General features: G+C 41.2%; 3 protein-coding genes across 5 annotated transcripts in view; 1 reads left to right on the top strand and 2 right to left on the bottom strand.

Annotated features, from left to right (window-relative positions):
• LOC109475531 (PWWP domain-containing protein 2A-like) overlaps positions 1 to 3,140 on the top strand; it is a 13,089-nt gene extending 9,949 nt beyond the window's left edge. The window contains exon 3 of the mRNA XM_019776174.1: positions 2,973 to 3,140. The gene's annotated coding sequence lies outside the window, so the exon portion shown is untranslated. The remainder of the gene's footprint in view (positions 1 to 2,972) is intronic.
• Positions 3,141 to 5,471: 2,331 nt separating this feature from the next.
• LOC109475533 (regulator of microtubule dynamics protein 1-like) lies at positions 5,472 to 7,618 on the bottom strand. Its single transcript, XM_019776176.1, has one exon. The coding sequence runs from the start codon at positions 7,086 to 7,088 to the stop codon at positions 6,135 to 6,137; it is 954 nt and encodes a 317-aa protein (XP_019631735.1). The 5' UTR covers positions 7,089 to 7,618; the 3' UTR covers positions 5,472 to 6,134.
• A 617-nt stretch (positions 7,619 to 8,235) lies between these two features.
• Positions 8,236 to 16,861, bottom strand: part of LOC109475530 — a 23,248-nt gene continuing 14,622 nt past the window's right edge. For 2 of the 3 annotated variants that reach the window (XM_019776171.1, XM_019776173.1), the window contains 17 exons: positions 16,257 to 16,357; positions 15,850 to 15,978; positions 15,259 to 15,741; positions 14,714 to 14,901; positions 14,388 to 14,516; positions 14,129 to 14,224; positions 13,807 to 13,879; positions 13,418 to 13,503; positions 13,103 to 13,161; positions 12,909 to 12,964; positions 12,182 to 12,269; positions 11,655 to 11,934; positions 11,254 to 11,369; positions 11,047 to 11,095; positions 10,772 to 10,831; positions 10,509 to 10,611; positions 8,236 to 9,854 (listed from right to left, as the gene is read on the bottom strand). In XM_019776171.1, coding sequence (XP_019631730.1) covers positions 9,631 to 9,854; positions 10,509 to 10,611; positions 10,772 to 10,831; positions 11,047 to 11,095; positions 11,254 to 11,369; positions 11,655 to 11,934; positions 12,182 to 12,269; positions 12,909 to 12,964; positions 13,103 to 13,161; positions 13,418 to 13,503; positions 13,807 to 13,879; positions 14,129 to 14,224; positions 14,388 to 14,516; positions 14,714 to 14,901; positions 15,259 to 15,741; positions 15,850 to 15,978; positions 16,257 to 16,357 — 2,320 coding nt within the window. In that variant the 3' untranslated portion in view covers positions 8,236 to 9,630. Of the gene's footprint in view, positions 9,855 to 10,508; positions 10,612 to 10,771; positions 10,832 to 11,046; positions 11,096 to 11,253; positions 11,370 to 11,654; positions 11,935 to 12,181; positions 12,270 to 12,908; positions 12,965 to 13,102; positions 13,162 to 13,417; positions 13,504 to 13,806; positions 13,880 to 14,128; positions 14,225 to 14,387; positions 14,517 to 14,713; positions 14,902 to 15,258; positions 15,742 to 15,849; positions 15,979 to 16,256; positions 16,358 to 16,743; positions 16,842 to 16,861 lie in introns of all 3 variants that reach the window. The other variant, XM_019776172.1, reaches the window with a different exon arrangement.

The raw sequence follows: 16,861 nt of genomic DNA, 5'->3' as shown, positions 1-16,861 counted from the left end.
AGGGTTGTCAAATGAAACATATCCATTTTCTGTGGAAAAATCCTACTCTCACAAAGGCAGGATATAAGAGTTGAACTATCCCTGTTTATGCAGCTGCATTCACTATCATGGCACTAATTAGACCCCATCCAAATTTCTTGTCATCACCATGACAACCAGTAAACCTCCCATCAACACAGCCTGGGCAGAAAGCCAGCTGAATCTCTGCAGTAATCTTCAAGCAGATATTTGGGCAGGAAAAGGGTATTGGGACTCTTGTGGTGGATTCACTTTTGCAGTATTCGTGTTGGACCAGGACACTGGAATATGTCCACCTTCACAACAGGACTACAGAATTGTTTCAACAGAGAGTTTAAAAAGCTACTGCAAAATAAAACCACCAAGAAAATAAAATTTACAGCAGTTTTCTGACTTCTAGTACCCTTTCTGCCCATGATCTACTCACTCACTGTCCGGTTATTCCAAATGCCCTGGGAAGTTTTTTTGACGTTACCGTATTAATTGCATAGAATAAAAGATTATTGTATCAAACTAGGTCAGCCTAGGCTATATGCCATTTGTTTAGAGTCCAGTAGAAACAAAAATTTTAGACTCTGCATTAGAATCTTTTTCATGCCAGGGTCTATTTTCCATCTGGAAATTCTCAAATGTTTTAGTTAGATGTATACTGTCTGTATTCACTATGCCATGCAGCCCACAAACACCGACACAAATGTTCAAAATTTCAAATGTAACCTTTGTTGAGTCTGGCTGGTGGAGGTAAGAATATTAAATGTATGCCAAACATGGCTGCCAGTTGACTGCATTTGATGAAAACTGCAGCCGCTGGTAAGACATTAAGCTTTGTAATCCCCTGAAGGTCATCTTGGACTGACAGGCAAGGTCATTCGGTGTGTGTTGTGTCAGGCCATCTGCTGCTTCCCTCTGGTTACAATCTTTCTCATCTGGCCCTTGAGCTGTCCCCTGTCAGGTATGATTCATGGCATGTATACAGGACTGAGCCAGGCATATGTTGGTGTTTCCTCCCAGTCAGGCTTGTTTTTTCTCCAGAATCTCTACTCACTGACAGGTCGTTATGGAAAGTTTAGGGAACTTTAAGAAAAAAACAAAATGGGGAGCATGTTTGAAATTGATAAGGAATATAATATGAAAGTTTATTGCAAATACTTGCCTGAGGGCTAATTGCAGTTACAAACAACATAAGAAAGAAAATACAGTGGTAAGTGAGACTATATCTACGTCTAGCATTATACTATAATATATGATGTTGGTGACAGTCTGTCCAATTACTAGTATCATATTGTCAAACCTTGATATGTTTCCAGCTGGCAGCATCCATTTTACACCATTTAATAGCTGTGAGTAGGTGAAAAGGTAGTTGTGTGGTTAGGATTGAGCCTAACTAAGATTGACTTAGGACAGGGCTCTAGCTAGGATTTAATTTTTAAAATTAAAGGTTCTGGGTTGGAATCCCTGGCAGGCCTCAGTGTTTTGCCCTTCAGAAATTCACCTTATTTCCTCACTTGACTAAGGTGCCAAGGTGATAATGGCCACAGTCATTATCACCTTCATGAGACATAATGGGACGTAAATGAGACGTAAATCCAAAGGTCCCGTGTTTGAGGAGAGCCATGCCATGACACCACCACACTTATCACAAAGAGTCTATACTGGTGTGAGGGGAACAGACCTTACTGTCAGGCATTACACAGCTTGTACAGAACTAGTGTGTTATGGTTTAAGGCAGTTTTCCAGTTATGCGTAACAAAACAAACAATAATCGGTGCAACGGTGAAGATCCATATTAAACTTGCCAAATCTGTGACGCTCCAGGTTTATTGAGGTGCTGGTAAAAGAAAGGGAATATGGTGGATCATTCCTCCAAGTTCCCCACCCAAGTCTTATCCCACAGCCTGTATTCTGGTCATGTGGGCCTCACCTCCAACAAGTATGGCTGACTTGGAATGTCAAAGACTGGAAAGCTGGTTGTGAGCCTCTGGGGTAATTCACAGTGAACATGCACAGGTACATGTACTGCCAGGCAGCCTCCTACAGTATGCATTACATGTAAAGTACATTGTGCATTCATAGCATGTATGTCACAGCAGTGTACAATGTACCTCTTGAAATCTTTGGCCAGCAACCCAGTCTTCAACAAGTTCAATATCAGAATAGTTACGTAAAATTGTGTTTTAAAATGGTCTACCGGATATATAAATCAGTATAGCAATGTTCTTCAGTTTTGTAGGTTCCCACTATGAATCACAAAGGTTCAGGCTTTGAATCTAGCATCTTAGTTCTGGACCCTGATGAAAATGCAGGTAGAGGGAGGGATATAGTAACCCATTAGTGCCAAGGAGAGCCTTGATCCCTGCAGCATATTGAAGATCCCATTACACTTCTTGTAAGTTGTATGTTTGTGCTGGCACAAACCTCTCATTTCCAAATGTAGCTTGCACATGCCAATTTTAACTTATAAATTGCACCATGTGCCAGTATATCAATAATCTAATTCAGAGTAAGACGTATGTTTATTCTTGAATGAAATGTGCAAGACTGTGTTTTAACATATGTTTTAAAACAGATAAATTTAGCTGTTGAAAAGTCACCCTAGGTGCTGTGATGGGGCCTTTTCAGCACAAGACTGAAGACTGGCAAATAGTGCTATGTAGCTAAATGCAACATCTGGTACAGGTACTGGTACAGTATAGGTACATTGATTGATGTCCTGGTATGCATACATTTTGCTTTTCATCTCTGGTGACTTTTGTGTACATGGATCAATGGACCAGTCCGCTGATACTAGTAATTAGTAGTTTTCCTCAAGTACTTGCTAACCTGCAGTGACTTCCCTTCTCAACCAAGATGACAATTTGATGACAAGTCTAAGGTATACATTGTACATTGTACAATGGTATTTGTTCTGAATACCAGTATGTCTGATAGAGAATGTTTTTTTGTTTGTTTTACAGATAAGCCGCCCTCAATGCTGGCTAAGATGGAGTGGGAAGAAGTGCCTCCTCTCCCTCTGTGGTACAGTCAGCAAGATTGGCTGCTTTCATGTAGCACTAGGAGGGTTCAAACCATCTTTTGCTGTGCATGGTGTCTCATGGCACTTTGATGATAAAAAGAGTGGCTACTACAGTACTATTTCATGTACACGAATGAATGAAGTGTCAGAAGAAAATGCTGTTAGGGAGGCATTGGATCATATGCTATATTGATTGCCTGGCTATGTGCATAGTGGGGAAAAATATGTTTCTTCTTATAAGTGTATTCAGCTACTGAGGATGTGCAAAAAGATGTCAGCCAGTTTTATCTCACAGGTCTGCATTGTAGAAATATGTCGCTGTTTACTGGCAAATTTTCCCATGCAGACCTTGTACTTTTTAGCAAAAGACATTCTAAGCCAAATATTTAAGGTTTTTCCAGGAAGAGACTTGAGACTATCTTCCCTTTGATTACTAACAATGGGCATAGTTACAAATGTTCATGTATGCTAAAAGTCTCTTTGGAAGCATTTTTAGAATCAACCATTTCTGTGGAAAGAAGAGTTGTAGAAGTGGGCCCAAGATTTTGCAATAGCTGGCCATGTAAGACATGAAGGGATTTATGTTAGAATGGTCACAGATAGTTACATTTATAGGCTTTAGATGTCATCATAAAATATTTCTGTGAAATATGGCAAAGCATAGATTTTTTTGTTGTTCTTTTACCCGGTACATGTATAATGTTATATGTAGCCTACACCAGTATAACTTGCACGTTATCAATCTTATATCTATCAACTAATTTTTTTTATTCATGGCATTAACAAGGTTACAAAAAGAATCATAATATAGTTGAATTCCTGAAATAGAATCTTTGATTATGGCTACTAGTGCAAACTAGAGTAATGCTGTTCACATGGATTAAGACTCGATATGTTTCACACTTGCTTGTCATGTTACAGAATAATCAGAACTTAGCATTAGGAAGAAACTTAGTTTTATTTTACCCATAACATTTCATGCCAAACAGTATTAGTGATGTATCTTTAGAAATGAGGGAAATGATTTGTCAGATCCATGAAAAGGGCAGCTATGTTCACAGATCTAACATTATGACTGCTGTTATGATTTTGTTATAGTTGAAAATGATGTCAAGAATTTTTCAGCGCTGTAGTTTGCTTGCCACTATATCCCACACTTTCTCCATTGGTGTACTGTAAGTTCCTTGATGCTGCACCTGTATCTTCTATCCTAATGTAAAAATTATGTCAGGTCTGTTAGTTGGGCGATACATCAGAGCAAGGTTTTTATTTTAGGGAGACATTTGTTAGACACGTGGAAAGAGTGGAATAATTCAGTGGATCTCTGCCTGTTCAGGTCTCATGCACAGCCTGAGACTTGACAGTGCCTTAATGCAAGATTGCCAAAATTGATCATGATTGTCCAAGAGGCCGCATTCTGTATATATGTGTATAAATAGTTTATAAGACCTTATGGTGTCTGTAGAAGGCAGTGAACTGATGCCCTTCACTGTCTTGTCAGTGTAAACCTGGGGGGCTAACAAGTCTTGAGGGTATGGCCAATGAAAGTTGTATCAGCAGTGACATTGTGCCATGTTATACATGTACCTGGTAGCTTCATGTTGGAGAAAGGTTTTCCCTCAACTGCAGCTGACCCTGGGTTTTAATTGATGATGAATCTCATATGACTACTTACTAATGTTGCAGGTGTTTGTATGAGCACAGGCTTCAGATACGATGTATGTATACTGTACAAAGACATTGTTGAAGGTGTGCTGGGCAGGATTTCAACCCATCTGAACATTTTCCACCAAGTTAAAGTCTTTAATCGAATGTAGGATTATATCTGTCTTCAATGTGAGTCCATTTTGGAGCTGAATTTTTATTCTGATATACTGCACGAATCTGCAACAGGAAAAAATGCAGAAGAATCATGCCATTTCCATTCACATGTGGACTAATCAGTGACAGTATGTCATACATGTTTACTGCAGCAAAAATTATCATTTTACCAGTTACATCGAAAATAATTTCCTGTTGAAACCCCTGCCTAGTCTACTTTCAAGCCATCTTTAAGATAGCACAGACATTTTCTTGTATATTGTAGATTTTATAGACAACAATCATGTGGCAATGTAAAGTCCTGAATGTTTATGACAGCAGATGAATGTGAAATTTGCTCCCTGCAATGGATGGAATAGCAGCTGTGGACCTCCCATTGGTGCATTTACTGTACAATATGTTAGATAACAAATAAACCAGTTATAGAAATAAGACTGTGCTGGTGTTCTGTGTGGGAAAGGGATATTGAATGTCACAGTATCCCAGTGACATGGCACACAACAGAACCAGGTTGAGTGTAGTGAGTGAGAAAGTCACAGTGAGAAAGTTGATTTTATGGAAGAGAGCTGCATGTCAAGTTGGCCTATTTTCAAAGCATAGAAGACTCAGTAAACTTTGGTGTGTAACTGCAATAAATGGGCTTATTGTATTTGATAACGGTGCAGTTAAATTTGTCATAGCCTGTCAAACAACCTTGATGTAGATCTCCAAATGCCATCAGCAATAGCATGGTTAATGTGACTGGACCCTAAATTGTAATCTGTACACTTTGACTAACTAGATCACATACGGTATGTCCTTATTGTCATGGTTATGAAGTTGTCATATTGTTCACAGGTACATATGAGATAAGGGCAATGTAGAAATCAGGATTGCAGCTGTATTCAGTATCAAACACCTTCCGTTATCTTTTTTGACTGGCTCACAGACTAATAACGTTATAGCTAACACTCTGATTTGAGAGTTGCCATTCTTAACATCTCTCTCATCAGTCAGCTCCTGAAGACAGGCGGAACGGTCCAGAAAGGGTTTACCTTTCCTGGTACTAATGTGAGGAAAAAACATAGAACTTTGAGAATGCATCTACATCTACAAGATGGAATTGTACATGTACATCTACAGGATACAACATGCTCCAGGAACTTGAGGCTATGTAAACTTGCCTTTTACTGTGCTATATCTCAGGAAACGCATCTTCTATTTTCTAAGATGGTGAGAGTCACTTGAGATGGCACACTGGCAGAAACTATGCATTGCCAGGCAGTGGGGAATCTGTGGTGCATCAGCCTGTAGCACCCAAGGTCTTCAGTAGCTCTTCTGCTTCCAGCTTGGCCTGCGAGTCTTCTTCAGACTTGGAGGGGCAGCTGCGAACCTTATCTAACCACAGCATGGCGGCTGAGGTGTTCCCCAAACGTACATATGTCTTCCCCAACATCAACAGGTTCATGCTGTAGAAACCTGGGTCAACACTTTCAGCTTGCAGAAAATATCCCAGTGCTTCGTCGTAGGTGGATGTCGGAGGTGTTGCAAAGATCACTGCGGCTATCTTTGCCTGATACCAAGGCATTTCTGCCATTGTGAAGCACCAAAGGCCTAACAGGTGGATGGACGTGGCATCCTTAGGGTTCAGTGTAATGGCTTCCTTGAAATGGTCCCTGATGACGTATGCATTTGCAATTTTTGCCTTTGTTCCCTCGTAGTCTCCAACATCACTGATGCAGATGGCATACCACTTGTGACAAGCGAAATCTTTTGAATCAATGTGTAGTGCTTGCTCGGCAAACTGCAACGCTTGATATGTCAGAGTCTTTCTGTCCTCTGGGCTGCATGTTGGTAGGTGTGCATAGTCTCTAGTAGCCCGCGCCAGCCGCCACAGTATCCCAGCATCACTGCTGTCTTTGTGCTGTAATAGGAACTGGTACAGCTCAACAGTGTCCCCAATGCTATACAACTCATCTGCCTGGACAATGGCCTGCTGTACAGGGTCTGGTTCCTCTTCAGGGGTCCCTTCTTCAACAGTAGGCGTGACAGGAGTGGACGATGACCCCCACCAAGCGTGGACGACTGGCAGGATCAAAGCAGGGCAGATCACTGGCAGCTTCCTCAGTGCTGGTGGGCATGCCTGTACCAAGGGCCGTGTGACAAACTTGAGACTTTTCAATGCTGATCTTGATCGGGTTATGTAGCTGGAGAGCCGGAAGACGGAATGACCAAAGGCCGACATCGTCGTCTTCATTTACTGCTTTGCCCCTTTTCTGTCAGCAGCCCGTAAATAATTTGTCACTGAATATTTCTGTCCAAACCGTTTCGTGCAGTACTTGAACTTGAATGGTAAGCAATCTTACCGAATCGATTAGCTATCGGAGGCAAGTAATGGTTCTAACTCACACTCATCGTCATCCTCCTTATCGCTAATGTAGTTTTGCAGTTAATAAACTCAGTTGAGCACAGCCGGTGTCCAAGGCCAACAGCGTATCCGGCGCTCCCCTCCCACCTCACCTCTTCGAACTCACTTTCGGTCGTCGGAGCGGCGCAGGTATGGCAAGCCTTTTTTATCCAGACGATTAACTCGAAACCCTACTCAGTGACTTACTGTCTGCAAATTATGACTTTCCAGGCCAAGCCCCGTCTCTTTATAATACTGTGAGCACAGAACAGTTGACCTACGCGATGACATGTATCTCAATAACATGACCTCTGGGTCTCCTACCACGCATTGGTCTCACACCACCGTTTGGGTCGAATGCTCTCCTGGGGCTCAGTGGGAGGTGTGGGCGCACCTGTTACACGCACGGGGCCAGTCAGGACATACCTTTAAATTTATCTGCCTTTACCATCTTTCCTTAATACATCTTTAATATCAATATACATGCTTCATCTATTATGAACTCTCATGTGCCATCCATACACTGGTATCATATTCACAATAACTTGTGTTATAACTAACATTATTAGTCTAACAGGTGTTATAACGTTACATGTTACAGGTGTTATCTGTCAATCTGGAAATTCATGTTATACTTATACTAAAACTCTACATTGTATGATGTATTGTTCATTAGAGATATTTGATTGTCATTAGAGATATTTGAAATGTTTTATGGATGTCCAATAGGAAACTGTGTAACGTTATATGTTTATCCTTATGAAATGTACTTTTCTTATGCACCCTGGACCCTCCTTTGCAAACTAGTGCAGTGGTGGCATTTTTGTTGGGGGGGGGGGGAGGAGCAGCAAGTCTGCAAAGGAGCCTAATACAGGTGCTAGTTGATGTTGTATTCAGTTGCCATGTTGGCCTTAGAAAAATACACCCACACTTTTTTGATCTAAGCAATGATATGAGGGTTGGGCTACGTAATAAAGTACACAATGAGACTGTAAGGTCATATACAAAACAAGTCTTTTTTAAGTACATTTTTAGCAGCTAACACTGCTTCCATTCAACAAATAACTAACTTTTTCAGTTTTCTAATTTGCATTTCACACACCAGCTAGAAAAGTCTCTTTGCAATTGAGCCTAGAAACAAAATACAGTCTCTCATACTTCACCAATGTGAGACATCAATAGCAGCAGTAGTACACTACACACTTCAGGTGGCTTTGATTGGTAAGTAGAAAAAATACATCTGCAGCATATACTGTTCACTTTGCAATAAGCACCATGAAGAAAATCTTCACATCACAAATGTGCTCCTGAAGACATTAAGCTCCTGGACACCAACCTACTTTGATTTAGTACTATGCTCTGGTCTGAGGAAGTTGGAGAGGGTGACTGTCTGAACAGATGTGATTCTGAGCTTGTAGCCAGGCTGGTAAATCTATTTTTCCAACGTTTCACTACAACAATGAGAAGACCTCATCAAGTACAAGTAGGTACATCACTAGTACTGTACAACTCTTGTGTAGTACAGTGATCATATACAAGTTGAAATGTAAAATTCTTTGGCAGTGGTAGAAGTCAGTTGTTCCATACAACAGAAGACAAGAAAGGGTTCGTGCACACCAGTTACATGCAGGATCAGTGTCATTTACAGTAAAACTGGAATGTGTATACAGTAATTTTCACAAGTCTTAAGTCCAGAACAATTTGCTTCCTTTGTTAGTATTGATAGCAGCATAAGTTTAGAGAAATCAATTTCTATACAACTTTGTCAACAGATATTTGAGGTGCAGTAGTACCACATTTGAATAAGCCTCCCTTTCTTTACATCATCATGTAAACCTGATTATATACTTCTCACAGTGCCCTGAGATACATACTAGCCTCCAACTTTTCACTCAATCCTATTCATCATACACTCACAAAACTTCAAACAAAAATATTCCAAGACAAAGTGGAGCCAAATCCTGACACAGTTTGAAAAATTTGTTATCCAAAAACATTACTTACTGTATATAATATATTTTTTAAGGATTTTGAATCCCAAATAAAAAAGCAACATCAGTGTCACACAGAGAATGTCTTAAATAGGCTGCCCTGCATGCTCTTGGTACATGAGGCAATGGGACAGCAAAATGTCAAAAGTCTACATGTGAGAAGTTAACCACAACTTATTGAGATGGCAAGTGAACATCACATACACCCACACATTTGTAGGTATCCAATTTGGCTTTATCTTTGTTCCTGACATACTGGTCTCTTATGTTGTACAGGTCCAACTAAGTATTCTTGTCCAATACTATGTGGTTTGAGAAGATTATGGAATGTCAATGTTGTCAGAATAGTCAAAAGTTTGAATTCTGTCTCATTACACAATGGCAAAAGGACAGACGACCAATCAGCAGTCTCTCTGTGGAGGAGTCTCCCCGTGCACCTGGAAGCCCTCCATGCGCTGCTGGTGCCAGTCGTGCAGCAGCGCCGCCTGGTTCAGCCGGTGGACCTGCAGGCCGCACGGCTGGTACAGGAACCTGCGCTGGCCCACGTTCATGTCCAGGTGGGGACAGCTGGTGTAGGGCAGCTTGGGCTCGTGTTCTACATCCTCCTCAAATGGATGTTCTGGCTCTGTGAACGTACATGGAAAGTGAAACTATTAAATGTCTTTGGTAGCAAAACTTAAGCTTTTGTCAGACAGGGAAGATATGGAATCTACAACATAGATCACCTACTGCTGTATAGTCGTAAAGTGTATATAACCAGGTATTGATGTAAATTCGCGTTTTAAATTTGCAGTGTTAAAATGTATTGTGTATGTGATTTACTGAATAAAGATATTAAAAAAATTAAAAAAAAAAAAAAAATCTACAACATAGACACCCATTTCTTGGCAGCTTCGTGACAATATTATAATGCCTTCTGCTTCTGGTCAACCTAGATTTTCCATGCTTATGTAAAGGGCAAAACTGATGGCTGGGGCTCTTCATGATAATGCCTAAGCTACGGCCTCCCAGATTGGCGCTAATTTGGGGGGAAGAAGGGGGGGAGCAAGCAATGATTTGAACTAGCTAGGACTGTCAAGTAGGACCTTGCAGAGATGGGTTGTGGATGGAAGGGGGCACAATGGATAGCAACAAATGAAAAAAAAAAAGACCACCTGCCTCTGTGCCAAGCACTGACATCCAGCCAGGACGATGATACATGCTCTTTATCTTATCTTACAGACTAGTTACTAATATTCCATTTGCACACATGAAAGAGCTGAGAGTTTATATGTCTCACCAAGAACCCGGCCGTTCAGCATGAAGACCACCGTCTGAACAGATCCGTTGTCAGTGAATCCACACCCCAGGGTCAGCAGCACAGAGAAGTCATCCTCCTGCAACTGGGGGATGGATGGAGTCATGTCTCAATACAAATGTTTTCAAGGTAAATTTGTTCTGCATTTTTACATGTGCATTTTTAAAGAGATTTCCTCACTTAGACAAGACTACATATAGATGTATATTTTAGTTGAAAATAGTTGAATATCTATCCCAGGTTACCTGGACTTTGTGACCACTGGGTAGGAAGATAGTACCATGTGGGGACAGCACTGCAAACACCTGGGGAAAGGGAATACAACGATACTCCATAGACTTTCCACAACTCATCATCTAAACATTGCTAATAATCAATTCTCCATTAAATGAATAGAGCAGGGATGTAACGTACCACAATGTGATCCAAAATCAGGTTTGGTAACCACTAAACCACTCTATGATAAATATCGTGGAGAAAGGGTTCATGCATCTCAAGATGCACCTGTCTGTGTTCCTACCTTAGACTTCCTGTCCATGGTGCTGAACCCAAACTCCAGGTCCTCAGTTCTGTAGATGTGAAGTATCAAAGGTGTTATGAGCATAAAGGTTATCAGAACAAACATCACCTTGTTCTTATCCCTAAAACCATGTCCTTTAATATTAGACCAAAGCACAGTCTATCAGGCGATTGTATGCCTTCAGCTGCCTGAAAAGTGTTAACTCACCTCTTCTCTCGCCCAGAGACAGTGATCTCATAGTACAGCCACAGACTTTGGACCTGGGGAGTTTCTGGATCTCCCCCTCCCTCCAGGTCTATGGTCTGGTGATCCAAGACATGATCCTTAACACAACATACAAAGAAAAGTCAGAGCTTCCAATTATAAAGGTCACACAAACTGAGGAGAGTCATCAGATTTACAAGATCAGGAAGACATTGCACAAATCTACTAAGTGTCCTGAGGAGAGACCTTAGACATGGAAAAAGAGACCTTAGGCATGGAAAACCCCAGATCTGCAAAGAAACTTTTAGAGTATTTTTGTAAAGTTCAGCTTGCAAGGAGAAATAGCTGCACTTCATCATCATCAGATTTTCATGCAAAGTATTATATAGTATCACATCTTGTACCTCTGTGCTGTCCTCTATTGACTCTTCTTCTGATCCGTCTATCTCCTCCGCAATGCCATTCAGTGGCACCCACCACTGCACAGCCTGAGGACGGTAATCAAATGCGAGACCTCCATTCTCCTTGGAGATCCTGGGGCTGAAAGGCTTCCTCCTTGAGGACAGCTTTTGCTTGCGTCTCTTCTGTGTGCCCTTCACAGGTGGAGCAGGCATTATGTGGGAGGCATTGACCTTTCGTAACATGACCTCTGACACAGGGACAAAGCCGTCTGGAGGACAGAATCTGAGAAGAGTACATAGTTTGTACATGTAAAACAAGAACCATTGATTGTACACATATAATTGTATGTGTGGCAAATAATTCAAGCAATGGTGGATGCTTTTCAGTAGATTCACAAGGTTTTTGTGTGAAAAGTCTTCTTACTAATGTTCACATGATCTGGAACTGCCTTTTTCTGACATGTAAACCTGGTTACTACAGACATGATTTCCACAGAAAATGATCTCCTTATGACTGCTGGCAGTCTCACCTGAACGGCTGGATGCCAAAGTTGAAGAGAATCTGCTGCTCAGTGGACAGGGAAGCAGCCGGGTACCACTGCTGGGTCATGTCCAATCCTGGGCAGGAGGGTGTTATATCATTTTACATTCAAACATTTAGATGTTTATAAAGCACATATAGAGATGTGGTGAACTTGACATTTGGGAATAAAAGGAATACACTTTTGACATGTTTTGTCTTAGCCTTGTGTTGTAGTAGATGTTTTGTAGGCTGCCAAGGCACCATTAAAAAAAATAAGGAGTGGATAAAACCTTGTTTTCTTCAGTTAGAGAGTGCACAGTCTGATCACAGTGGTCGAAATACTTTTTTTCAGTGCTCTGCAATATTGCAGAAGAGTAAAAATTTTGTTCTGCAATTTGGAAATACTTTCTGCAAATACACAAGCCTCCATACTACAATCTTGCAGGTTTATTAGCATGAAGTATTGATTGATGTGCAAATTAGTGAAGACAAATTTTTGGAAGTCCAAAAGGAAACAAAAGATAAACAAGTCAAGACAAGGTTGATGCAAATTAGTGTTGTCTGTGCTTGGGGCCAAAAGTGTCAAATCCCAAGTGCCAATTTTTGCTGCTGCAAAATTGCAGATTGTATAAATTTTTCTTCTGCAATCTTGAAAATCTATCTGCAGATTGCAGACTGCAGACAGGTATTTCGAACACTGGATCATAATAGACCAGTAAGAAGAAAACCCTCACCTTTGTAAGCTATACCCAGGTTGACACCATTAAGCCAGAAGCATATATTTCCATTGCTGAAACCAAGAAATTACAAAATAATCAGTTGATTTCTTTGTGAAAGCTATGAAAATCAAACTGCTCTGTGAACGAATTATGCAAAAACTAACTTCACATAAAATGGGGCTGTTAAGGTTGTACAGCAATGTGCTCACCTGTACAAGAGGCAACTGACAATGTCTGCAGAATGCCACTCTGTTCCGTACTCATTGTCCTGAGAGAAAATACATAGGAACTTTGATTCTTTCCACTAGGAAAATGAATTACAACGTAAGTAAAATCACACCAAGAAAACATAGTATAGCAATAGCCCCCACTTCCATTGATATATTATAATATTTTCAGGAGGAATTAGACCCTGAAAATCTTCATGTTGGAAGGAATCTCGGTGGAAAATTTACACAGTTATCAGTATATTTTGAAACCAAAGTTACTGGAGGAATCCAACTGGTCAAAGCTTGTATACGTACCTTCTGCTCTGTGATTGGTCCCCGCCAGACTTTACACCTGGCACCATCAAATGCACATGATTGTACATTGTCACCAACCCCAATACCTGAAAAGATAACATAAAACCACAATGTTTGTACTTTTTACTTTTGTACAATAGAGTTTTCACAATGGTTCACAAATGTAGACTAACACATCTTATCAACATTGCAGCCCAGGAAACAGCCATTTGCTTGAACTGGTTCAAAGTTTATGATAAAGGAATACCAAGAATATAAAGGCCATGGGGCTACCTTTACTTTTTTTCATACAAAAATTATCATCAAGTGAATGATGAAATAGCAATATGCCTATATCAATGAATGACAGGAAAAACAACGATGAATGCATGTCATTTCAGAGGACTAACCTTTCTCAGGCCCAAATTCACAGTCTTTTGTGGCCCAGCCTATCTGGATGATTCCACATGACTTAAGTTCAATCTAGAAAAAACAACATGCACCTTCAATATCATTTTCAACTCAAATTCCCATATTCCATACAGTAGCAAGTTGTGTAGCTTTGTTCTGTATCTATATCTGTATAGCTGGTATAACTACCCTTAAGCATAACACACCAGCTAACTTTACTTCTGTTGCCAATGGAATTAAAAGAGGGCATACAAAATGAACAATCCTTGAACTGAGGTTTCAAGTTATAGAATGTAATAAGTTGTTTTTTGCAGCCCGTACCTCATAGTACCACCCTGAGGGCTGGGTATTCTCCCATGGCCTGTTCACTGGTTGGTTGGCTCGTACACTCTCAAACGTCCAGCTGTCGTTACGGGCCTGCAAAGGAACAATACCAATAGTCAGAAGGCTCCTCCATTCATCTGTTGCCACAATCTCTGTCTATTCTGGGACTTGACGATGTGATGACTTAAATATACAAGGTACTATCTTGACTTAATATATTCTATGCTTTCATAATGGAAGTAACAAGAGCACGTACCTCCAGCAGGTCTGAACTGAGCATGAGTGCTGAGGTGCAGTCAGCTGGGTTCAGCACCACAGCTGCAGTACTGCTGCTTGTTCGTAGAGGGCCTGAGGCTAACCTGGTCACCAATGAAGCTACTGGAAGCTGTGAGCAAAGAAAACATTGATGAAAACCAATTTCAAAGAAAAGAGTTATTCCATTTAAACTTTCAAGACCTGCTGCCTGGTATTTTTTTGTTTTGTTTTAAAAATCATAAGTAGTGGTGTAGGAAAAACAATATACATCTGTAGGGCAGGTAAACAATAATGCTTGCTTCTATCTGAATTAAAGACATGACTTACCCTGAGACTGTACCTGAGCTTCCTATGACAGGAGGACAGGGCGCACCAGGCCATGTGGAGGGCTCCAGACTGGGTCAGTGCCATGTTGGCCAGCTGCCACGTGTCCGCATCACGTGTTCCACAGCAGTTACTCAACACCAGGATGGAGTACTGGATCAGGCTTTGGAAGATCTTGTGAAAATCTTCTCCTGTTAGTGGAGTAAGTCAGAGGGAGAGGGATCAAACACTTAGGCCTCCCCTCCTAAGGAAAATGGAGTATAAAAGCCAACATCTGTGGCAGTGCCAAAACAACTCCATCTCAAAGGATGAGAACCGTGTTCTAGCAAAAGGATTTCTTCTATACATATAGCTTTGTAAGTTTATAGGACTAGGCTCAGGCACAGGTCCCAAAACTGTAATCACAATAAACAAACAAGTTCTGATTTCCATGACCCCAAGAAATCAGTCAGACATGCATGGGCCAAGACTACACACTATTGGTGAATAAGGAACTATTGTGGGCCAGCTAGATAGCTTCTCTAATATGATTCAATCAAGTGACTGACCAATAGTAACACTCCCATGTGTGAGCCCTTCCTCTGTGTCATCTCCTGACATCCTCTCAATAAAACACTGGTCCACAGCAGACAGCAACTTGGCACTTCTTGGTGTCAGTTGTTTCATCAGCACAGCACCACTCCTGGGAGACTGCAGTCCTCCAGGACCCATCCTGGTAACCATGCATTCATCAACTGATGATTCCTGAGCAGCCTCCCCATTGGTTGCATGAGATGGTGTCTCACCCTGTGATTGGTTGAGGAAGCGACCTTCCAGGTTAACTGGTTGGAGGGAATGCTCGGTACTTCTGATTCTGTGCACTGGTCCTGAGCGGGGTGATTGCAGAGGTTCAAACACCTCGCTGAATGGTGATTGGTTAAAGGCGCTGCTGGCATTTTGGGTATCTGACAGATTTAAAGCAGGAAGAGGCTTGGGGCATCTCAGAAACAGGGGCGGTGAGTTCTCTGGACCTGAGGACTGTTCACTGGCATCTGCAAATATAGAGATAAAGCATCAGACAACAACCCTAACCACAAAATCACCCTGCCACCCTGATATTTTATCTGCATACATAACTTCTACATAAAAACAAGGCCCACCTCTACTCAGTGAAGATGTCCCCAGCCCCAGGTTGACAGTTTCCTGGATCCACAGCCCGGTGATGTTGAAGATCAGAGAGACAATGGCACTGATCACTTCATGCAGAACAAGTGTCTTCCTGCTACACTCTGTTGTAAAAAAACAATACATGGCAATATGAACAGAAGAGCTTTAACCACCATATGTGTTGATGGCCGATAAGCTATGTATTACATGACATTACATAGAGATGAGGATGGCATGAGTTAAACACCAGTAGCCAAATTCACAAATCTAGATCTCTTATAACATTACATGTAAATAGTAAGCTGGCAACCAACCACCCAAATACCGGTAGCCAACCATTTAATCGACACTAATTATATATTATATACATGTACCAAGTAACATTCTCGACAACCCTTACCATGGACAGACAAGGCTGCTAACACTTTCAGTGCACCCAGGCAGTGAGCAACAGCCAGCGGCTTGGACTGAAGCTCCTCCAGGGCCTTCTCAGTAAAGTCCCTGAGAAAATAAACATATTTTGGCTCAGGAAATTTGCACTTAACATGGATCTCCATTGATTTGGAACCCATTTCTTACACTTTAGTGGCTTTAAGATTATTGGGAGTCAGTTAGTTGGATGGGCCACTAGAAGGGCACAATTAGTCAGACATTTCCAGAACTACGTCATGGAGAATAAATCAAGCAACTGGACAAATCCTCTGGAGAATCAGACATTTCAGATCATAGCATATCTTTCATTTAAGTAACTGAGAATAACACTTCAGAGATTTTATCCTGGTGCCTTCATCAACATCTTTAGGAACTACATGAGACTTCATTAAATGTTTAAGGTCCTTGAGCGACTGCCATGCTCAGATTGGTCTTGAGGTATGACTATTACTGACCACACAGTCACTCCTAGATAGTCCAGGAAGCCCTCCCTGTGGATGATGACGTCCTGAAACTCCTCATGGCGGGATAAGATCTCCAGCAGCTCAAGTTCCTGAAACATTCAGTTGAAAG

This window comes from Branchiostoma belcheri, unplaced genomic scaffold, assembly GCF_001625305.1.
Source record: "Branchiostoma belcheri isolate BF01 breed outbred unplaced genomic scaffold, Haploidv18h27 scaffold34, whole genome shotgun sequence".
Lineage (NCBI taxonomy): Eukaryota > Metazoa > Chordata > Leptocardii > Amphioxiformes > Branchiostomatidae > Branchiostoma > Branchiostoma belcheri.
This window is presented reverse-complemented; position numbering and strand designations above follow the sequence as displayed.

Bases quoted from the DNA above. Each gene is read 5' to 3' on its own strand.
- LOC109475533 (XM_019776176.1), bottom strand. From the start codon at position 7,088: ATGAAGACGACGATGTCGGCCTTTGGTCATTCCGTCTTCCGGCTCTCC.